Source organism: Chlamydotis macqueenii, chromosome Z, assembly GCF_036417535.1.
Source record: "Chlamydotis macqueenii isolate bChlMac1 chromosome Z, bChlMac1.mat, whole genome shotgun sequence".
In the NCBI taxonomy this organism is placed as follows: domain Eukaryota; kingdom Metazoa; phylum Chordata; class Aves; order Otidiformes; family Otididae; genus Chlamydotis; species Chlamydotis macqueenii.
The window spans coordinates 28,134,633-28,158,580 of NC_141593.1; the positions used below are offsets into that span (position 1 = coordinate 28,134,633).

Sequence of the window (23,948 nt, forward strand, 5' to 3'; positions counted from 1 at the left end):
CGCACCACCGCCCCGGGGACAGGGGCTGGCGGCGGGGTCGCACCGCCCCCCGCCCCGCGGAAGGAAGCGCCGGGAGAGGGTAGCCCGTGGTGCGGCTGGGGCGCGGGGGGGGGGGGGGGGTGTGTGTGTGTGGTGTGCCCGCGCACCACAGCGCAGCGCGTCGCCCCGCCACAGCGCCACTCACCGCGCCGCGTCGAGCCCAGCCGAGCCGAGCCGAGCCGAGCCGGTGTGCGGACGCACCGCGACGGCCGCAGGTGCCGCGGCGGAGGAGGAAGCGGGGGCGGGCGGCGCTGGCGAGCCAACCGGGGCCCGGCGCGGCGCCGTGAGTCACCAGCGGCCGCGCAGGGCGGCCGGGCGGCTGGTATAAGAGCGCCGCGGGGACACCCTTCCCCCCGTGCGTCTCCGTCTCCGTCTCCCTCTCCCTCTCCCTCCTCGCCTCCTCGCCTCTCCGGCCGCGGCGCCTGCCCGCCCTCCCTCCCTTTTTCTGCCCTCCCTCCCTCCTCCGTTCCCCCGTCCCCGGCGCGGCGATGCAGTCGGACCGGCAGAGCGGAGACCCGAGCGCCGCGGCAGGCGGCGGCGGCGGCCCGGGGCGCGGCGCGGGGCGGCGGGCGGTCCCGCGCTGCTGGGCGCTCTGCCTGCTGCTCGCCCTCAGCTGCCTGCGCGCCGCCGCCGACGGTGAGTGCGGGGCCCGGGAGACGGGGGGGACGGGGGGTTCGTGCACGCACCGCCGGGGCTGCTCGCGCCGCCGCCCCCTGCAGTAATGTCTCGTCCCAGCACGCTTTCCTTTTTTTCTCAGTGCGGAGGGGCCGTCGCGGCGGGTGCGGGCTCCCGCGGGTTGCGGACGGGGTGGGAGCTGCCGCTGGGGTCTGCCCCGCCGCCCCCCCTTGTCGGGGGAAGGAGCCGCCCTCCCCACCGGGCCCCGGGCGGCGGGGAAGGCTGGTGCGGGTGGGTCCGAACCCCTGCCGGGGGCGCTGGGGGGGAGGGTGGGGGGGCGCACCTCTCCCGGCAGCGCCGCGGGTGGGTTGGGTTTCCTGCGCGATGCCTGCTGCCGAGGGCAGGGTCTGCGCTCCTGGGGCTGAGCGGGGTGGTAGGGGGCGTGGGGGGGTGGGTCAGGGAGGGCTGGGGCTTTGTCGTGGAGGAAGGAAGAAGAGCCCGTGAAAAGCCTGCGGCGTTAAAGGCGCTGTCAAAGTACTGTGCAACTTCGGCTTTGTGGCATCCAGCAGCAGTGGCGTGGCTCTGGCTGGGGGCCGGTGGCAGCCGCCGGGAGGGATCTCCACCTGGCGGCGAGGTTGAGTCTTGCCGGCGCCGGGCCCCTGCGGGCGGGCTGGGCTCTCGGCGGTAGCGCAGCCCGTGGCGAGCTGCGGGCTCGCCTCCCGGCGCGGGAGCTGTTACCCCCACGGCCAAGGGACCTGCGCATTAAGCTAGTTCTGTGGTTAATTAGAAATATTTTCCTCTTGAGCAGAGGCAGTAATCAATTGGCTGGCTCCTTTCTTCCTTCAGGAACCGAGGTTCGGGCTCCTCTTCTAGGTGAGAGGTGGCCGGTTGACGTCTGTGTTATTATATGGCTCTTCGTCTCCTGACTAGTGCCCGAAAGTAGGCCAAAGTGTTGGATCTTGGCTGTGTTGGTGAAGTACCCTTAAAGGCAGTTGGACCTTCTAGTCCTAACTGTGTGCCGTAGTTCAGAGACTGGGTCTGCACGGTTAGCCAGGGAATTATAGCATCCAGTCCTCTTATGAGGAGAAAGAGGGGAAAAGTCTGCCTAGTCTCTTCAATTCCCAGCCGTGTAAACGGTGCCCATGCCTGGTCTGCTACAGACGTGATTAAACAGCTGTGGCACGGAGGACCAAGCTGGCTGGCACTAGGACTGCTAGCAAACTGTGGTCAGAAATTGTAACAAGAGATATGCAGTGGAGGGCAACTCTCGTCCACTGAGTTAGTCTGATTCTTCCCTCAATTTGCGTTAGTGGCCCCGCTAGCTCACTCCTACTAGTAGCTGCGATTGCCGGGGTCTGGGGGGAGTCTAAGCTAATTCCTGTATGAGCTCTCGCAAGGTTTCCCAATCACTGTTGCAGGCTTTTCTGGGACTTGGTGTCAGATGACAGCGCACAAGTGTCACATGTTTGAGGCTGCCCAGACCAGTGATCTGACAACTTGCTTAAGGGGCTGAGACAAACACTGGCAGCAGAGGTGCAGAGAAAGATAGTTTCACTTGGGTGGTCATTGTAACTGTGCTCCTTCACCCTGCACACATGGCTGCTTACGGGCCAACTTCTAGTAAGCAGTTACCTGGGGAACCGTAAAATAATAAATGTTAGCAATCACAGGCTGTGAAGTTACTGGTTCTCTGCACCTTTTGCCTAAGCCTTATCCCAAGAAGGAGAAAATGTGTGAAAGTCCTTCTGGTGTGTGAGTAGCACATGAAGAGTGGCTTTGAATTAGTGACTAATTGATGCTGATCTAAAAATCATTAAGTGTCTAGTGACTGAAGCTGCAACTGAGGTGTGACTGCTGCTTCAAATAGCAGTGGATTAGACTGGTAGTGTCATGACCGAATGGTTACCTGGCATTGCAGAACTGTGCCCTGTGTTAAGACAGGGGACCACAGTTAAGTTACTGGCTGGAAGTAACCTTCATCTTAACTAGAGCTCACTCCAAGTGGCCTTCAGAGTTTGACTGACATCTTCAGGAGAGGCAACAGATGACCTTTACCTTTGTGCACCTGTGTGGGTGTTAGGTGCTGTCAGTTCTTTACTTGTTTGTGGGCTAACAAAAGTAGTTGCTCTGACATTTCACTTGGTATCAGCTGCAGAAGCAATGATACCTTCCTGGAATGGTTTGTAAGGGTTGTAATTGTGAAGTTATAGCTGTTACTCCAAGCTTAGTTACTGTTTTGTTTAGCCTTGGGTGTAGCTTTTCTGTAGCATTTGGTCAAAGTGATGTTGTGTTTGCAAGTCACAATGTACTAGGCAGTCTTAGCAAGTCTTTTCTGGTTATTCTAGCTTGAAATAGAGTAACTAAGGACTGTGGAGTTATTTTGGGATCTCCTGAGTGGCAGGCTTAGTTTAATATCTCTAGTATGCTATTTTGAGAAAGGTTGACTGTTGTCACTCTGAAAGTGTGGATGAGAATGTCTCAAAACTAGTAGGAGTCAGTTGTTGCATTTCAGGCAGCAGTATAAACAATAATATTTGGAATAATGTGTGAGTGGGTCTTCCAAGCAGAAGGCTACTTCTGTTAAAGCTTACTGGACAACAAAGTGATGTCAGGCTTAGAGCAAGCTGATAGCTGTGGCTTCTGCACCCTCTCTAAGCTGCCTGGGTTGTGCCTTTTAGCACAAGGCAAGCTACTTGTTTGACAGCTCTTGACCAAATAGTAGTAGCTTTACAAAACTGTGCTATTAGAAGGTGCATGCTGGTGTAACTCCCATCCTGAAAAGTAAAGGACAGATGGATGGAAATATAGAGCATGAGAGCTGACGTTCAGTTTTCTAGCACTCTTTGAACACAGTTCCCATTAAATAAGTTGTTATGGCTTTACTTTGACAGGTGAGTTAGTGTTTTACTCAACCAATAAGGCTGCTAAAACACTAGCAGAGTTCAATAAGCTGGTGTTTCAAATCCTTTACTTCTAGCATGAATTTACATGAGACACTCAACAGGTAAAATTGCCCATGTTGCCCTTGCTTATACTCTGTCCTGGGTTTGCCATTGCTTAGTGCCTGATGGCTGGTGAATATAATGTGAAATGGTTGAATAACTTCCTTCTGCTTGGAAACTGTCTTTCATTTTGCATGTCATACACAAAGATATAAAATTCCAAGTAAAGTTCCACTAAAATTTGATGCCCTTTGTGAGCCCTGGAATGCCAAGCACATCCACTAAATGATGCAATAAAGCAAGGAGGAACAGGAATCTTGCATCATGTTATAAACATGTGCAGCCACTACTAATGCATGAGCTTACATGCTTGCCTGCATGCCTGACATGGAACAGCTCTGGCTTAGCTGCTGCTTTTAGTCACAGTTATCACACAGCTTCGGGACAAAGCAGTTTTTCTTGAGGGAGGAGATCCATACAGTTTTGGAGCTGAAGATACTCTGGAAAATGTAGTCTTAACTCTAAGCACCATGCAGAAAGCAGCACCTTTCTCAAGCATGCTAACAAATCAAGACTGTTATCAATTAGGAGACAACAGACTTGATTCCAGACAGAAGTCTTGCTGTCTTAGCATCACACTTGATCTGGCAAGATCCAGATAAGTAATCACACTCTTTGTCAATATTAAGGAATGTCTCTGAATGCCCTTGTTTGAGGAGTAACGTAAGTCATGAAAACTTGTTGTTCAGCTACAAAGCAGATGTCTAAGCTATCTTTACAGACATCTTGGGGATTCTGCTGTAATGTGTTAGCAGCAGAGTGCTGAAATGCTAATCCAGCTTAACATTAAGCAAACTGGGTTTAAACTTGACTAAAGTTTGAGGAGTTTTGAGAATGCAATGCTAGGTGCCAGACAGCAGAAGTCATTGTGTGTATGAATCCCTCTGCCTTGCTAACTTGACCTTGCCTTGGAAAGGAAAACTTAGTAAGAACACCACTGAGACTGGTATAGTGTTCCCTGGCAGGCGGACTGTCATAGCGCTTAAGCTCTGCACTTGTACAGTGAAGGAAAGCTTCTGACTCTGCTTTTGTGATTGAATAAGGTGACTACAAAGGTTTGGAGCTCAGATCTGGCTTCATGTTGATTTTTTACGGTGTTTAGTAAGCTGGGTAACTTCTTGATCATCAGTGGGGGGAAGCAAGATAGTATTGCTTAAGAGTATTGGGGCTTAGGTTTCTTTTTTTTCATTGAAGGTGCAAGAGCAAAATGTGAGGAATCCCAATTCCAGTGTAGTAATGGACGCTGTATTCCTTTACTCTGGAAATGTGATGGTGATGAAGACTGTTCAGATGGCAGTGATGAGAGTGCTTGTGGTAAGTAATAAAAATAACTAATATCTCTGTAGTAGTACTTGCTAGTTGGCAGCGGGGGCTTAACAGTGGGTAGCTGGAGAGATGCTTATCCTGTCCACCACATCTGACAGTCAGAGTACAGAGTAGAAGACAAATCCCTGGAACAACTAGGGGACTATCTTGATGCCTTGTATCCATCTGAGGCAGTTGAATTTTCCTGAGTGCTATGAAATTCTCCCAGAACTGGCGAGTGTGAAAAAACCCTTGTGACAAAACTCTTTCTTGACAGTCACCGTCCTTGCAAATAACAGAATACAAGCCTGTTCTCAGTTGTTGCTTAAAGACATAGTAGAAACTGTTTGCTGTTAGCACTTAGCTGTTGGCTATTCCATGGTTAAGCGCACTGTTTTATGTGTGAAAGTGATTCTGCAGAGTCACCAGCTCTGGCTTTAAGCAGACATGAAGGCCAAGATGGATGGCTAGATGTACTTGGAGATGAGGCAAAACTGGCTCAATATGCGACACTGCTGTGGTTGAACTGCCAGTCTGCTCAAGCAGATGTAAACTGTACCTTAGAGTTACATAGTACCATGCTTCTGTAATGACAAGTCAGATGCCTTGATAATAAACTCAGAGTTCAAAATCTGAATATTAATATCACTAGAACTTGCTTTAACTCAAGTGTGTTCAGAGCAGCAGCTATTCTAGCAGCACAGTCTCCCTTAACAATAGCAGTCCTTCAGTGCCTGCTTACAGGAAGATAAATGTTTCTCTGTGCACAGTATAACTCTCTAATTACAGTGCTGTTTAACACTTCCTAGACTGGTGGAGGATGACACCAGACATCCAAGAACTAAGGATATTGCATCACTTTCTTAGGGCAAGACAGCTTCTCTCTAGCTGCAACAAACAAGCTAAGCTCTGGTCTCTAAACACATGGCTGTCCTTCTCCCTTGCAGTGAAGAAGACGTGTGCTGAATCTGATTTTGTGTGCATCAGTGGCCAGTGTGTGCCTAACAGATGGCAGTGTGATGGTGATCCGGACTGCGAGGATGGGTCTGACGAGAGTGCTGAGCTGTGCCGTAAGTGAGCCTGGCTTGTCGGTGCAGGCAAGCCTGCGGGGAGGGGCTTGCAGCCCAGCCCAGCTCTCCTCCTAAAGCAAGGATGAACTTCTTGTTTTGGAGAGCACCTTCCTAAGTGCAAGCTTGGCTTTGGCCACATTGGGGTTGTGACAAAACTTTTCACTACTTAAAAGATGCAGAACTGAGTGGGGACTCTGCACTTGTACCTGGTAACAGATAGGAAGTACAAGGTTTTACTGACAGTCAGAAGCAACAAGCACAATGTGGCAGGCCTGACCATTACTGTGGCTTGTTCGCCAAATGATTGCTGTCCTCCAAGACAACCACTCTGCAAGATAACCAGAGCTAGTGCAGGAACTGAGTGACCGACTACGTGTTGGGGAGTGGGAAGCAGAAGTGTATAGGCTTGACTGTGAGGTCTCAGAGTTGCCAACCCCAGTCTTAAGTGTGGTAACTAATCAAGGAATACAGATCCATGAAGCTTCATTTCTCTGTATCAATAGGATCCACACTGAGGAATACTTCAGCCCCAAGTCCTACTGCATTTTGGCATTACTCCTGCCTGCTACTACATGCTATAGCTCAAGCTTCTACAGTGTAACTGGTGTGCAATCACAAAACTACTACTACAAAGATACTCTTAAAATACTAATCTATTAAGAGTTGGAAGCATCTTTTTTTACTGAACCCTGCAAACTAGTGTGATGTCTTCCATGATGGAACCATCAACTTAGATGGATGCTGGCATCTAATTAACTGCAACTTTGTCCAGAGCTGAAGCCTTTCAGTCTCAACTTTCAGGACAACTGCTAAAACCCAAGATCAGTAGCTCTTAAATTTCAGAACTCTTAAATTGAACTTGAACTTTTTTCAATAGATATGAGAACATGCCGTGTAAATGAAATCAGCTGTGGTCCTCAGTCAACCCAGTGTATCCCAGTGTCCTGGAAATGTGATGGTGAAAAAGACTGTGACAGTGGAGAAGATGAAGAGAATTGTGGTAAGGGAAGAAACAGTGGCTGCATAACTCTATTTGAAATTGACTTGTCTGGAAAGGAGCTAGCTGGGCAGTATACCTGGGAAGATAAATTTCTCATAGTATCAATATCTCCTTAAGCCTACATTCATCTTGTATTGCAGCCTGCTTAACAAAGCGGACTTGTCCTAACACTCCTCTATCCTGCTAAGTTAAGAACTACAGCAATACAGACTATTCAACATCTATCTTTGGTCTCTGGCTAATTTTGGCAGTAGTCATAGACTTAGTCACATGTCAGACAAACCATCAGAACTTGTTCTCTGCAGAGTTCTCAACAGGTAACTCTAGTTGCTGCTTACGTTAACAAATGGTCTCCTAAAAATGTAGTAGTGACTTGTAGCCAAGGGCACAGCTGATCTGCTTTACAGCCTGGAGTATTCTCTGCACTTTTCTGAAAGTGCGGGCTAGAAAAGCTAGGTTTCAGGTGTTGAGGGGCAACTTCAGCCTGGTATGCAAGTGAAGCTGCTGCTGCCAGCATTAGCGTGCAGCATTCCTGGCTTGTTCTAATGAACTTGTGTACGTGTGAGTTGTGTAAGGTGTTCTGAGACAAATTTGCTGTAACCAAAGCCACACAGCTGGCTTTCATCAGAGCCATCTTACCTGGATGGGCTAATGAGACACAGATCTCCAGACTTCTGCTATGTGTCTGTGGAGTTGCTGCCTTACTCAGCAAGCAAATGCCCTAATTTGACAAGAAAATCTACAGACAGCATTTCTATTGAAGCTGATAAAACTATCAGCCTAGGCATACTGAGCTGCTAGCTACACTATTAAACTAGCATAATTTGTACTGGCCTAAGTTGTGTGGGTGTGCTTAATACCACAGGATCAACCGGTTCAAGATCTTGATCTGTTATCCATAGTGGTCCTGGCAAATGGGCTGCTGCTGTCCTGGGGATGAGCACAAAATACTTCAATTTCAAACTACAGTGCATTCTGACCATCTGACTACCTTCATCTTAGTCTGTACTCTAGAGTTAGCAATTCTCTTACCTCTGTCTCTGGTTCACAGGGTTTGAGCTTGTTTTCCGAAGCACTCTGAAGCAGAACAGCTTGTTTTCAGTCAGTAGCTCAAAACTGATGCCTCTCACTTATAACATCCAAAGGCAGGGAGGGCAGACCCAAGTGTCCTGTAGGTGGTCAGATTCTCCTAGAGCCTTATATGGGACGCTGATCTTCTGTCAGCTAACAGCTGATGAAGAACCTGCAGAGCAAAACACCTTCATACAAAAGTCTACCTTCTTGTGATAATCTGCTAATCTCTCTTACTCCAGGCAATGTGACTTGTAGTCCAGCGGAGTTCACATGCAGCAGTGGGCAGTGTATTTCTAAGAGCTTTGTCTGCAATGGTCAAGATGACTGCAGCGATGGCAGTGATGAGCTGGAGTGTGCACCTCCTACCTGTGGAGTTCATGAGTTCCAGTGCAAGAGCTCCACTTGCATCCCCATCAGCTGGGTGTGTGATGATGATGCTGACTGCTCTGACCACTCAGATGAATCTCTAGAACAATGTGGCCGCCAGCCTGCACCTCCTGTGAAGTGCTCTGCCAGTGAGGTGCAATGTGGCTCAGGTGAATGTATCCACAAAAAGTGGCGCTGTGATGGAGATCCTGACTGCAAGGATGGAAGTGATGAAATCAACTGCCGTAAGTTAACTTGGTCCTTTAGGAGGTGCTGGTTGGCTCCTGTTTTATTTTCTTTCCTTAAGCAGACCTCAGGAGTTTAAGTCTGTAATGACTGTGTCCTCAGCTTCTCGGACTTGCAGACCAGACCAGTTCAGATGTGAAGATGGAAACTGCATCCATGGGAGCAGGCAGTGCAATGGTGTGAGAGACTGTCTAGATGGCACTGATGAAGCAAATTGTAACAATGGTAAGTGTGGAACTAAGCAAGAATAATGTCTTTGCAGAGTATCTGTTGAAGCTGGCAGTTGCCCTCATAGTCTTCATTATCTCAGTTATTCAGTGCTCTGGACCTGGCAAATTCAAGTGCAGAAGTGGAGAATGTATAGATGTCAATAAAGTGTGTAACCAGCAGCGAGACTGCAAGGACTGGAGTGATGAGCCCCTCAAAGAGTGTAGTAAGTGAACAAACGCATTACACAATGCTGAACACTAGAGATACTTGGATACAGCTTCTGAGCTGTCAGATGTCAGTCTGGAACGACCATCTGCACCTCCTTGGCCGCAAACAAACAACCAAAAGCAACCTAGTCAAAACAGGCTAGTTTAATCCTAGATAAATTGGATATTGGGATGACCTCTCTGTGGCCAGAAAGCACTTGAAGACATTAGAAACTCTGAAACTTCCAGGAGCTTCAGTCTTTGCTGCTGCCAATTTGTAACACAAGTAACATGCTTATAGCTGAGCAAATATAAACTTGAGGAGGGTCTCTTCCAAGTGACTTCAAGTGCCAGAGTGGTTTATTAGATATGGCAGGCATTATTAGAAAATGGATGGGTATCTGGTAAAGTACTCTGTGACTAAGCCTTTAAGACTAAATGTGTGTCTCAGAAGTTGCCAATTCTTCTATTCTAGACATAAATGAATGTCTGGTGAACAATGGCGGATGCTCTCATATCTGCAGAGATCTGGTTATTGGCTATGAGTGTGACTGTCCAGCTGGATTTGAGCTTATAGACAGGCGAACCTGTGGAGGCAAGTATCAATAGGTTAACATGGACCCTAGTGATGGTGTTGGCAATGAGAACAAATTAAATTGTTGTCTTTACAGATATTGATGAATGCCAGAACCCTGGTATCTGTAGTCAAATCTGTATCAACCTGAAAGGGGGCTACAAATGTGAATGTAGCCGTGGCTATCAGATGGATCTTGCAACTGGAGTGTGCAAGGCAGTGGGTGAGTATTGGCATAAGACTTCTGTATCCCCACTTTAAAATAAGGTAGGAAGTGATGTACTGTTTGTGTCAAAACTACAGTAGCATTAGTTGTTGTGCTGTTATCAGTATAACTTGTACAGACCTGAACACTTAAAACACTTTGAATGATGCCATGATTCAGTACTTAAAAGCTGCCTGATGTAAACTGTTTGTGCCTGCTCCTTGGGCAGGAGGACCATCCTCATCAAGTTGTAGAGGGAGAAGAGGATAAGGTGTGGTACAGCCAAGACCTCTGTGTCCACTAGCAAGTGTGGAATGGCAAATACTGAATATGATGACTCTTAAAACTTGTCATAAAAGAGCAGTATGTGATTGCATGTCTAGAAGTACAGGTAACACTTACACTCTTTTCACAGGGAAAGAACCATGTCTAATTTTCACAAATCGCCGGGATATCAGGAAGATTGGCCTTGAGAGGAAAGAATATATTCAGCTAGTAGAGCAGCTAAGAAACAGTGTAGCTCTAGATGCTGATATTGCTGAGCAAAAGCTTTACTGGGCTGACTTCAGCCAAAAAGCAATCTTCAGGTAAATGGACTCAACTTGTAAACCCTACTGTGCTCCCCTAACCCACCCCACATTTTACCCAAGATACTTCTCTAGGCTCTGGTGATGAGAACTAGATTCCTGATGTCCTGAAAACCAAGCACAGTAGACACAAGTTCCCACAACTAGCAGTGTGTTTGCCTATTGTGCTTTCTAGTAACTGCTACTACAGTGGTGCAAAAGGCACTCTGTGGAAAGTCATAAGTGCGTCTTCTACATTGTCTGCCTGAAATCTGTGTGCAGTATTTGCTGAGGCATGCCAAGTGGTAGTAGCTGTGGAGGAAGGGGTTGAAAGCCAGTAATTCTTGTCTTCCAGTGCCTCTATTGATACCCGCGATAAAGTTGGAACACACATCAGAATCCTGGACAACATCCACAGCCCTGCAGGGATTGCTGTTGACTGGATTTATAAGAACATCTACTGGTCTGACTCAACTGCAAAGACCATTTCAGTGGCTAGTCTAGATGGCACAAAAAGAAAGGTTTTGTTTCTCTCTGAGCTGAGAGAGCCAGCTTCTATTGCTGTAGATCCTCTCTCTGGGTGAGTACTTGTCCTGGTTCCCTCTAAAAATGGACCTACCAGCTACTCCATGTCCTGATAACTGACTTAGGTAGCCTTTGTTAGTTATTGGTCATAAATGAGAGTAATACTACACAGTACTATAGTGCATTATACAACATAAATTCTGCTTCACAGCTTTATGTACTGGTCAGACTGGGGTGAGCCAGCAAAAATTGAAAAAGCAGGAATGAATGGATTTGACAGACAGCAGCTTGTGACAACAGAAATCCAATGGCCTAATGGAATTGCTCTAGGTATGTTGAACTTGTCTCTGTGCCAGAGGTACTGTGGAGCTTTAGCAGTTTGTTTGCTACAAAAGCCAAGGTCATCCTTCAAAGAACTATTTTCAGCTTCTGAGAATGGGAAGCTCGTACATGCCTGGAGACAGTGCAACAGGCACAGATAGCACTTCTCAGATGCTGAAATGGTAACTTTTCTTGCACTGCTCTATATTGTAGTTGAGGCACAGGCCACTTAGGCATCACTGCAGCAGCCTTCTGCATCGCAGTATGGTAAGAAACTAGGGCAACGCTGCAACTATTCTTGAACCTTTGGGGATTTCAACTCTTGCAGGAGGCTTTGGACATTTTATCAGTGTAAATAGTAAATATGTTTGGTTTTTCTTCCTAGATCTTGTAAAAAGCCGTCTGTACTGGCTTGATTCTAAACTGCATATGCTGTCAAGTGTGGACTTGAATGGTCAGGACCGTAGAGTTGTGTTGAAGTCTCATATGTTCCTTCCTCATCCTCTTGCTCTAACAATATTTGAGGTAAGAATGACTTCCTGTAGTAATTGTCAAAAATCCTTTTCTTGCTAGTATGTGGCTAGCAGTTACAGTGTTGATAGCAACACTGAGGTAATGGAATGCAATGATTCTGTCTTCTAGGACCGTGTGTACTGGATTGATGGAGAGAATGAGGCAGTCTATGGTGCCAACAAATTTACTGGATCTGAATTGGTTACCCTAGTGAACAACCTCAATGATGCACAGGACATCATTGTGTATCATGAACTTGTTCAGCCTTCAGGTAACTCTCATACAGTTTATAGTTATGTCAGCATATACCTGTAAGAAGCCTGCCCTGCTTGGGTGGTGGCAAATACTATTTCTCCCCTGTATAGCTGTCTGTTTCACCTTTACTTAAGAGTGCTTGGAGCTTCTAACATAGGCACTTCCACTGGAGTTGAGAGAAGGTCTAGTTGCAATTGCTCTTAAGCTGAGAAGGAATAAATGTATAAACTGCAGAAACAAGTAACTCTAAGGCAATTATTGAGCAAATAATTACACTCTACATGTGGAGTAGGAAGGCTCACTCCTGTAAAATCTGTACCAACAGGCAGGAACTGGTGTGAAGAGAACATGGCAAATGGAGGCTGTAGCTACCTGTGCCTGCCTGCTCCTCAGATAAATGAACACTCTCCAAAGTACACCTGTGCATGTCCTGTTGGATACTTCTTGAAGGAGGATGGTCTGAGATGTGGAGGTATAGTAACATGACTGAAATCTTTTCCGGGATAGATGGGGAAAGAGTAGGGGTAGTGAACCTGTTGGAGGCAAATACGGCGGTATAGGCTGACAGCTTTGCATGAGTTAATCTGATGTAATTAATCTTTGAGGGAATGGTCTTCCAGCATGTTCTAAGCTGGCCTTAAAGTCTGCTGGTGCTGTACAAAGTCCATGCTTGGCTTTTGCATCATCATCATTTGCTACAAGTTCCATGGCTTTCTGCAGACAGCAAGCATGTGCACAAAACATACCAAGCCCCTTTCTTATAAAGCAAGATATATAAACTAACATGGCTTTACAGTGTATAAATATACAGTGCTGAACAGCTGATAGGTTTATCTTCCAGGCCAAGGAAGTTTGTTTGGACCTCCTTTCAGGGTGCAAACAAACATGCTGCTGCCACTACCCTGAGCACTGACTATATGGCAGGCCTGTTTGTCCAGTGGAGCAGAGCTAGAAACTCCAAGGTGCCACTTAATGTATTGCACACTGATTCTGATTGCCACAGTTAGAGCACTGAATGCAAGGATGCTGTTCTCAATTGGCTGCTGTAAAGGATTGCTATAGGTATCAAAACTGTACCTAACCAATAAACTTGTGGAACTAAAATCTCACTCAAAAAACCTGAAGTGAGGGATAAGGTGCCTTACTATTGTCATGACTCTAGGTACCTGTAATTCATGCCTGCTTAACTGTCTAGCATTGTTTCTTGGAATTATTTTTGATCAAAAACCCTCAGCTGAGGGTGTGCTAGTGAACTAACTAATGTCAGTATTTCCAATAAAGCTAACAAGCTGCATGATCATTCTGTCATCTGCTAAACATTCACTACCATGGCTCTCATAGCTAAGCCATTGCAGAACTTCAGGATTAACTGGGTTCTTGATCTATAATTAGTTTCAGGTACTGGAACAACTGTGGCTTACACTGAGGCTAAAGATACCAGCACAACAGAAAAATCTCCAACTGTTGGACTAGTTCCTGGAGGTACTGGTCCCAATAACTTAGACTGCTAAACATTAGAGAAATTTAATGCAAACTGACCCAGTAGCCTAATTGAAGTTTCTTCTTTGCATGCAAGTAGAGAATCCAGGCCAGGTCACGTGTGTAGTACAACAGCTGGAGCATGTCACAAATGGAATTAGTTCACTTATGACAGTGTGGAACCTATAGGTTCCATGAAATGCTAGAAGTGTTCAGAGAAGACAAGCAATAAAAATATCTTTCTACTAAGATAGGGTGAAGCCTGTTAGGCTGTTCTTAGTGTGTTACTGAGAAGCTAATATGTGATAGCAGCTTCTGGGCTTGGGAAGTGCTTGCATCTGGCAAAGTCTGCCAGCCTGTCAGTAAGCAAGCTCACTCCTTCAAATTCTTGTGCAGGATTCAACACCAGTAGTACATCTGAAGTTGCTGCACCTGGAGGAACACCAGCAGCTTGGACTGTTCTTCCCATCTGTGAGTACAGCATTCGCTAGCCTTTGGGACCCCTTGTGGTGGGACAAGCCACTCTTAGGAGCTTGATGTGACCCTACTCCATACTTGCTATCTGTTTCTTTCCCTAAAGTATTGCTGATGATCGCTGCAGTGGCTGGCTACTTCATGTGGCGGAACTGGCAGCACAAGAACATGAAAAGCATGAATTTTGATAATCCTGTCTACCTGAAAACTACAGAAGAGGACCTGACAATTGATATTGGAAGACACAGTGGTTCAGTAGGACACACCTACCCTGCCGTAAGTAAACTTACTGATGTGTCTAAGGTTCCAGGTTAATCCTCAGAGTTTAGGAAAGGTCTCTGGTTTTGGCTGCTGGCTGCAGCCAAGCTACCAGACTGAATCAGCTGAGAACTTGTCATTTTAATCAAGGTTAAAGTTGTAGTAGGCAACTGCTGTCCCATACCTGGGATGGAGTAATCACTACTGAATGTGGTAGCTAGCCTGTTTTGAACTTGCCATGTAGCGATGGTATGTGTTATTTTATATCTTGTTAGTACAATAGTAATTAAAACTTGTACTTGTTTTGTACAGATATCTGTTGTAAGCACAGATGATGATATGGCCTGAGCACTGGATCAGCAATCACTTCCAGTTTACTTGTGCTTTACACTCTTTGGGGATAGTAACCAGGTTTGTGGCTGAAAGACTTCCTCCATTCTTGGAAGAAAGAAGATACTTTCTGTATGTATGGAACACTTATGTAAATAGCTATTTTATACAGCTTAACAACAAACTCTGTAAATACCTGTCCACAACAATTCAGCTTTTAGTGGTTACCATTTTATCAGTAACCCTTGGACTGGTCAGTCAGTAACACCACTGACTAAATATATAGCACTTTCCATAGAAAGCCATATTCCAGCCACAACTTGTAACACCTGTACATATGTGTATAAGCCACTTGTAAATATTGTTCTTGGAAAATCACTGTCAAGCACTTTGAAATACTTCAAATGTAAATTCTTGTACACTGTCTTTTTTCAATGATTGGGGCAATGGCAATAGGAAAAAACGGGTTACTATGATTGCCAAAAATTTGTACGCATAAGTAATTTTATATGTATCATGGAAACAACCTTGACTGTTACTTCTTAGAGGTACACAGACATGAATGCTCTTTAAGAAACCACCATAAATCTTAATTGCAGATGAGGGGGAAAAATGAAATAAAAATCAAGCAGTTAAAGTATTGGTCTCCATTATTATGTTAGCACTTAAGTAAGATAGAGTATCTCTTAAGTTGAAAGTTTTGGTAGGCTGCGCTACTATTGCCAGCCAGAAAATGAAGCATTTCTTAAGTTATTTCAGCAGACTGCTAAGACAGTACTGCCCAACCAGGTGACTGAGGTTTGTACTTGATGCTGATACTCTGCAGGGTACTGGACTGAACGGGTCTCCTTTTACAGAGTCCAGCTGGACTCCTAAGTTAGTACTGACAGTGGCTGAAATACTCAACTACTGTTGCAAGCTCTTAAGAGGTAGCATTGACAGAGATGCTACAGGGAGACAAGTCAAAGCACTGTCTGCCTGGTAAGCGTAAGGCCCTTGCAAAGGATGTTATGCCCAGACTCACAGTGCTGCCAAGCTGTTGGCAGTTACTCCTCACGGCAATGCCAGCGCAAGTTGGATCTTTGTAGCTGCTACACCTGTACAAAGGAATAGCAGAGCTGTACCTTGGCAGCTCATCGTTGCAGCCCACTCCCAGAGTCTCTGAAAAGTGCTGAAAAGTCCTTGTTGCTACATGTATATTGACAGAAGACTCTGCAATGAGCATAGCATCCTCTTCTCTGTGGGAACTCAATTCATTGTAGCGGCACTAAGATATTGATCACTTCAAGTGCTGGAGCCTTTCTTGAGTGACTGTAGGAGTGAAAAATAAATTGTAGAGCTGTTCTGGGTCCAGGAAAGAGATGTGTTCTGATCATAACTGTTTAGTGCCATGCTATTTGAGTGTTAATTTCAGTAGCACAAAGTGTGTTTCTTCTCCACTGTACAAGTATAGTTCATTCATGCACTATAGAAGGATTAAGACTGAATTAACTTGCAGGTTCTATTGTCTTCAGACATTTTCCTCTGTGATCAAGTTTGGAGTAAAGAAAGAGGAAGCTTTTGATCTTTACAGCATAAATACTTGGTAGTCTCTAACAGAGTAAAAGGTAGCTTCCACAGCTGTTAGTGGTTTCCTTAATGATAAATTGTTTTTCATGGATAAAGTTGTGGTTTCTCCCATGACACTGCAGGATCTTGGCCTTGAATTGCCACCCCGTAACTGCTGTAGCAGGAGGTGCTACTTCACTGCTGCTAATCCTTCCCCCTTCAAGGTGAAGAAGAAATTACTTCTGATTAGATGCAGGTTCAAGGCTAAGGCATAGTTTGGAAGAAGCTAAAATCTCCTGGCTGTGCTTTAGCGATGACTTGTTAAATCATTCTCCATCAATCATATCTCTAAAATAGTAACAATAAGAATCATCGAGTCAGAACTTGGATCAGTTCCTAGGCTTGCTTCTGATGCCTGTTTTCATGGCAGTTATAGCTGGGGTCTGATCTCCTAATGATCTTCTGTGTGTTGTGGACCTCTTTCTTGACAGATGAAGACAGCTGCCAACTTCTGCAGATTTAGTTGTTTCTAGCAAGCTCGCTACTCTTTGGGGAGTTGAAGCTTCTAGCCAACTATGCCTGGCAACTCTTGTCTGTCTGTAGACACTTACAGTATCTGGAATGCATGTGGACTAAAATGTTTTGCAAAGATTGGGATGTAAGGAGACCTCTGAAGTTTCTGGCCAAGAATACTATATCTGTTTTGCTGAGTACTTAGTGAGATAAAGTGCCTTTCGTATCAGCATAATATGTAAGGATTACTAGTTTATTGGATAGAATTCAACTTTTTCAGTTAGGTGTTCACCTCAGGATACTAAAAAGTATTTGTGTTGAAATGTGACAAAACCTAAAATATAATTCTTAGTCAGCTTGTGGGTGATAAATTTGCATGGCAGCTAAATACAGGGAAAATGCTCTGCCTTTTTTAGTCTTCAGATCAACAGCTCTGCTTTTTTTGCTGAAGTTCATTGCTGTCACCAGTATCATACCAAATGGTGTATGGAGTAGACCAATAAAGGCACTTCTTCCTGAGGTTAACATTCAGTTGAAGTAGCAACTTAACTAATTCAGATTCCCAGAACAGATTTCTTTATAGAAACTGTGGGCTGTGGGAACTGGTTTTCTGACTTTAGGCCAATGGGCTGAACAAAGTTTTCAGCGTAGTACCCTGGCACACAAAAGTAGTTTGTGTAGTCTGTAGGAGACTTTAACACTTTACCAGGTAAAACTCAGTATGCGTTCTGCTATGCCTTCAAATAGCAGGAGGGAGGAGAAGTGGGGAATATCAGGCAGAAGCAGGAGATGATATAACAGCTGCAACTAAGTACCAGGCTATCTTGTTTGGCTCTTAATCTCACTAGGTTTATTCTGCCCTGCCTCCCTTCATTTTTGTATTATGAAATCGTTGTTTACTTCCACAGTAGGCTTGGAGAGTAGTCAGAGATTCCTTCTGTAAAAACAGATCCAACTTGCATAGACAAATGCCTTACTATCTTTGAACACTTCCCGCCCCCCACCATCGGCAAGTGTTTGACTCTGTTTTATTGCTCTGTCATGTCATGTGGCTCTTGGCATCTAATGCAAGCTGGTATAGCTGTGCTACGCTGAGCATACCTGCAGCAGCAGCACATGGCTATGCTGCTGGCCACTAAAGGAATTTTCAGAGATCACCCTTGTTTCAGCTCCTCTGCTGCAGTCTCATCAGGTCCTGAAGCAATAGGACATGAACAACTTCTTTGGTCAGGTTTCACTGTTAAGTTGGCTTTCTGTTCACCTTGAAGAACTTGCTATTGTGGATACATAAATATGGCTTTAGTTGGTTATTGAGGTAGTGTTCAAGGTAATGGCATAATTTTTGTTTCCTAGCTGAGTGCAAAACCCTCTGGTTCTACATACTGCCTATTTCTGTTCAGTGTCTGCTAGCCAGTGTCAGTGCATAACTAGCTTTGAAACTGGCTTTTTCTGTCCCTTACAAATACTGAGATTTGTCTTAATACTATCCCTCTGCTTCCACATTCTTTTCTGCCTCCTATTTGATCTGCCTTTGAGCAATAATCTAAAAGATCTACAATGCCAGCAAAACCAGAGGAAAAAGAACATAAAGGGGACTGAAGTTGCTTGTGTGATTCACTTCTTCCCCTTCTGCATCTCATTCATCTTCAGACAAGCTGCAGTCTGCCTTTTCCTCAACTTATATTTGCTTGCATTTTTAGTGGACATACCTTTTTTCCCATGAGACCTTTGTGAAACAGTGAAGATCCATTTATCTCTTTATGTAAGCACTGAATCTTGCTAGATTAAGGAAAAGGAACAGAGACAAAGACTCAGGCTGGAAGAAATAGGATGGGAGACCTCAGATAAAGGAAAAATGCTTACAGCACTCTTCATGCTGTCACCTTGGATGCAAGTGAAGGCCTGCCATTCTTTCTGTAGTATGCCACAGCATGTCTGTGAAGAAACATACTTCTATTCCTCCCTTGAGCTGGCTCGCAACAGGGGTTGGTGGTTACTTACTGGAAGAAGGTGCTTGAAGGGGTCTGCTCTGTTGGAAGTGCAGAAGTCAACTTTAATATATTCCTGACTTGCTTGTTTTCACTTTTTTTTTTTCCTCCTGAAAAAGCTTCACAATTTGCCTGTATTGAATTAAAATTTCTTAAGAACAGAGGAGGGACAGAGAGGCTGTGAAATTACAGTTATGCTGTTGAATATCTAGGCTGTTGAGAATCCAAAATAAAGACTGCCTGTGGAAGGGATGATAGTCTTAATTCTCCCTTGCACAGCCCTAGTCAGGACACTTTCACACCTCTGTGAAGCAATGGAAAATGCTTCATGTCATACATGCAAAAAAACAAGCACCACAACCTCAACAGACTACTGAAGGCTAACTTAGAACTAAGACACTCTTTGGTCTATAATTAATTGCTTGACGATAGGAAACGCTAGGCACTAAAACAAGACAAATGACTGGTAAAACCAAGTATTTAGTAGAAGTATTTTTCTGCTGTGGAGATGTCCTCTGTAGGAAAAACTAAGCGCTTTTCAGGTCCTTTTTCCACACCTTCCCTAGACATGTTTTCTTGGAATCAAGCTTCAAAATACATGGAAATGTTTTACTGTACTGTCAGTGTGTAGATTTAAAGATCAAATAGTTGGATAGCAACTTGACAGGATTAACTTAACATTCAAAACAGTTGTTTCCCCCCTGTGGAAAGTCTCCTAGAAAGGCTGATCATTGGATACAGCGAATGCCATAACAATCTAGAAGCAGTGCTGCCTGTCATAAGATCCCTTTTGTGGATGTGTGCATGTGAGAAGTGGGTTTGTTTGGACAAGTTATTGCTTATTCCTTTTTTTTTTTTTTCCCCCCTTAAATATATACTCACCGTCTATTTAAGTTAAGACTTAGACTTTTTAATTCCAGAAAGTTGGCCTGTGATTTGGTAGTTGCATAATGGACTGTTGCAGTTTTTGGCTCATGAACTCTGCAGTTGTTCATTCCTCTCAGGCTAGCATTGAAAAGGTGCTTAGAAGGCTGTGTCCCATGGGGACTTTAAAAGTAATTTACTGGTATGGGGTGGTTAAGGAAAAGTTTTGATGTTCTTAGTTTGGGATTTAACTACTCTTCTTCTCATGCCAAGGTACTGGTATTATTGTGGTGAAATTTGATGGATGTATTCAATCACATGAAGCAACTCCACACACATTGGTGGAAACAACAGAAACAGTCTGCATAGTTACCAAGTGTTGATTGTGCCCTACAAACCTGCTTGCATTTAGGCTTTCAACACAGTCTTTCACAATGTTCTTTTGTCCAATTTGGAGCATTACGGCCTGTGTGGGAGGACAACTAGGTGGGTCAGAACTGGTTGGATACTTGCGGTCTGAGGGTTTGCTCAAGGGGTTGTGACACAGTCATCAGGTTTGTAGAGGACACCAAATAGGTGGTGGGGGCAGAACCACTGAATACACTCAAAGGTAGAGCTGCTGTCTTGGGAGGACTTGCACAGCTGGGAGGAAGGGGCTGATAGAGACCCAGTGAAATTCAGCAAGGGCAAAAGCTAAACCCTGCCCTGGGAAGGCGTAGCCTTGCAGGAATGCAGGCTGGGGCCAGGCAGCAACAAGGGACAGCAGTGCCCATGGTGATGCTAGTGTGAGTAGGACATGGTCCTCAAAGCCAGAGGAGGACAGGGACTGTCCTTTCTGCTCATCAGACTACATCTAGGTACTGCATCTGCTTTTGGGCCTGCAACAGAGGAAGGATGTCAGGCCAAGTTCAGCAAACAGCCAGCAAAACAGTCCTGGGCTGGAACCCTTGATCTGGAAGGAGATGCTATGGGACCAGGGCTGGTTCAGCTGGGAGAAGAGACAGCTTTGGGAGCACCCAGCAACATCCCTGGCACCAACAGGAGGGGATGGAGGAGACTCAGCCAAACGTTGCACAGTGGTGCACTGAGGGAGGGTGAGAGGCAGCAGCACAAGCTGAAACACGAGAGTCAGTCTGGAGGTAAGGAGAAGCCTTTTCCCCATGAGGACAGCCCAGCAGTGGGGATGGAGCCCAGGGAGGTTGGGCTGTCTCTAGCCTGGGGGGATTCACACTCTGACTGGGTGAAGCCCTGAGCAGCCCAATCTGAGCTTGCTCTGAGCAGGGGCTGTGACTGGAGACGTCCCCAGGTCCCCACCAGTCTGAACAGGATGGTATGATTCTGTGATTTGTTTGAATAATGAGGAAACAGTGGAATTGATCAGCCTTGCAAAATGTTGGTCTTTTGACAATAAATGTACTGTATTTCAGTCCTGTTTTTTCAGCTCTGACTGGCCAGGTAAAGAAAACTTTACAAAGGTAGAAGCATGGCTTCCCAATGGCAAAAAGACTTGGTGCTTGAAGAACTTGATTTATCGTCCTAAGGTGGCAATGATGTTGCCTGGTGTACTGTCACTGGAAAGCATAATCACTGCAGAGGATTCAAAGAATCAGATGAATAACAAAACATTTTTCCCTAATTCCAGCTGAAATAAATAGCTCAAGAACTTTATACTTCAGTATGTATTTCTACTTCAGGCTCTTGCAGTCTACAAGTTAAATGAGGCTTGAAACTTGCTTACTCCCCGGTAAAAGCATTGCCACCATGTAAGTGACAAATACTGAGTTTCTAATTTTCAGCTTGTGCCTCTAATGGTAAAAGAAGTTTACCCCATGAACGTTTTTCAAATAGTGACACTTAACAAAGCCTCAGTACAAAACTTCAAATTACATGTGCATTGATTCATTGATTACATTGATGCAGGAGCAACTTGGTTATTCTGTTTTTCCAAGAAGAAATACTGGTTATTCTTAAATTAAACAACATCCAACCCAACTTTTTGGTTGAAGAATAGGGCAATGTAGTTGGGGGGGGGTGCAGTGTCCATAGAATTTACCACTAAGTTGTTGGTTGTGATCTCTGCACATTATAAAGTTCCTGCTACCAGATAAAACCTGGAAATTTTGTAATTTAATATACCTATTATCCTGCCTCAGAAACAGAGTCTGAACAACTGCTTGGATGGAGTAGATTGTAAAATGACCTGTGATAGAGAAATAGGTTACTCTTCCTAGCCCTGTTTCTTTGTCAGCCCCCACTGCTGGTGTAATTTATGCAAGTGAACACAGAGCAGAGAAAGCTGTAAGGCTGCTTATTTACAGAGAGCATAATTCAAATGGTGTCATAAGAACTGCATTTCAATACTTGATACAGTGCCTCCACTTGAGAGAAAAAAACACTCAAAAAAGCCAATTAGGTACCAGATACAAGTAGCTGCTGAAGGCCAACATTTTGTTAGCTGTCTTCATAATTCAAAGGTCACGTGAGCAACAGGCATTCCTAGTTACATGACACCGCCTGAAGGTCCCTTGTTGACCAGCGAGAATGTCTAGGTGGAGTCTGGTTAGTTCTCTGTATAATCATAGTTTACTCTGACATGACTTTCACTAGGAGCTACCCCAACACTTTCATCTAGCATTCAGCAATTAAAAGGATTCGCTTCTGCAAGGAACTGTTAAATAAATCAGCATTAATAATTAGACTTGACATTTATTTTGTTCTTCTCCTCATTGTCTGACACTTCAGTAGCAGTTACTTAATTTAACAAACACTATGTGGCAGTTTTCTACATGGTACTGTAGGGACAACTGAGAAAATGAATCTGCCTTTAAATTATTTCAGAATGGTAGGAAGTCAAGCAGCCAGCCTGGTCAGTTAGAGCTTAACAATCACATTAACGGATCAGTGAAGAATTGAAATAACCACAACTTGGGCAAGTCAATTCATTCTTTTGAGTGAGCCCATTCTGTTCTCCCTGTAAGAAGGAAGTGAAGCTTTGCCCTCTGCCTCAGGAGACAGGGCTGAGCCATAGGTCTGGAATGGGGAAGCAAATCATCAGTATTCCGGTGCCTCTGATGCACCTAGACATGTGGCACATACCCCTTTGCCTGCCCTTCCTCTTTCAGATTTCCTGGAAGACTTTTGATGCTCTGAAATAAGGTCTGTAGGGCAGAGGACTACCAAGTGGGGTAACCTAAGAGGGATGAGTAACCCTGACTTCCCTGGGGTCGAAGAACCTGCAGAGTGGCAAATGCACTGTGAGGTGGTGGTCTGGGCTGTCTCCTGATTTTGTTTTTGTCATCACATACCCTCAGATAAACTTCCAGTCTCTTTTGTGTTGACCATAGATCATAGGAAGATGCATGACCCAAATGCATAGCGAGCAGAAGCAATTGCATGGGTAAATCCAAGAACACAAGCAAGACATGCAAAAACCCCACTGCATGTGTTGAAAAAGGTAAGGCAACCAAAAAAAGCACAAAAAGTCTGGGAGGCCTTGATACGGCCTGCAGCAACATTCTTAGGTGCTCTTTGAAGGATGAGCCCCTGCCAGAAAGCCTGGGGCTTATGGAAAGGCTCCAGCCCTCTTCTAAGGGCAATGTATAATGCCTCATTCATCTGTCGAAACAAAGGAACAAGGAGTAATAAGCAGACAGAAAGACATCCTGTATTACTTAAGGTTTTCAGAAATTAATATTAAAAATGGAGCACTACATTACAGACTAGAGCACAAAATTAGTTTAAGCCAAAGGTGAAGCTGCCGCATTAACTTGTCTTGCAGGGGATCGTTCTCAGTATAGACTGTTACATTATGAGCTGCATTAAGTACACAGAGGAGAGGAAAGAATGGTTGCCTTTCTCTCGTTTGACTATGAATGAAAGTCCAGAAGACCAGCTAAGCACAGCTCAACTACTGAAATGATGAGGATTAAGAAGATCATAACCAGTCAGTAGCAGAGAATATACATTACCAATGCTTTAATTCATTTTGGTGCTTTTTACTTGGTATAAATAGGAAGGAAACCAAATAAATGTCTGTTTTCAGCTTGATAAATTTATAGCTTGACTTGCTTGGAACTTACAGCTTGCTTTTAAAAGAAGTACACAGACAAGTGTACCAACAAACAGTCCAATTTACTCTGTACAATGCTTTTGAGAGAGGAAACAAATGTGCAAAAGTCACAGAAATCCTGAGCCTGGCACAGAAGAAAATGCCTTACTCAGCAATTTATCTTCTTAAGCACACAAGCTGACACAGTTAGCTACGAAGAGGTATCGTCACAGGATCCTCTGGCACTCCAGAGTTTCTGTCCTCCAGTCCATCATGTTCAATTGTTTAAGCTTCACGGACCTTAGAGGTATGCCTGGACAATACAGTCCTGTGCTTCGTAAGGAGCCACAGCTG

General features: G+C 44.9%; 1 protein-coding gene across 2 annotated transcripts; it reads left to right on the plus strand.

The window, feature by feature from the left end:
- Positions 1 to 527: 527 nt before the first annotated feature.
- On the plus strand, positions 528 to 15,270 carry VLDLR (very low density lipoprotein receptor). 2 transcript variants are annotated; one of them, XM_086770770.1, is made up of 19 exons: positions 528 to 675; positions 4,851 to 4,970; positions 5,909 to 6,031; positions 6,909 to 7,031; positions 8,345 to 8,716; positions 8,820 to 8,942; positions 9,028 to 9,150; positions 9,609 to 9,728; positions 9,805 to 9,930; positions 10,328 to 10,499; positions 10,834 to 11,058; positions 11,215 to 11,333; positions 11,710 to 11,849; positions 11,967 to 12,108; positions 12,418 to 12,564; positions 13,485 to 13,574; positions 13,968 to 14,042; positions 14,152 to 14,321; positions 14,616 to 15,270. In XM_086770770.1, exons 1-19 carry the CDS (start codon positions 528 to 530, stop codon positions 14,649 to 14,651), a joined length of 2,694 nt encoding a protein of 897 aa, XP_086626896.1. In that variant the 3' UTR covers positions 14,652 to 15,270. The 2 variants fall into 2 exon arrangements, with proteins under 2 accessions (XP_086626896.1, XP_086626897.1); XM_086770771.1 differs by lacking the exon at positions 13,485 to 13,574.
- Positions 15,271 to 23,948: the final 8,678 nt, after the last annotated feature.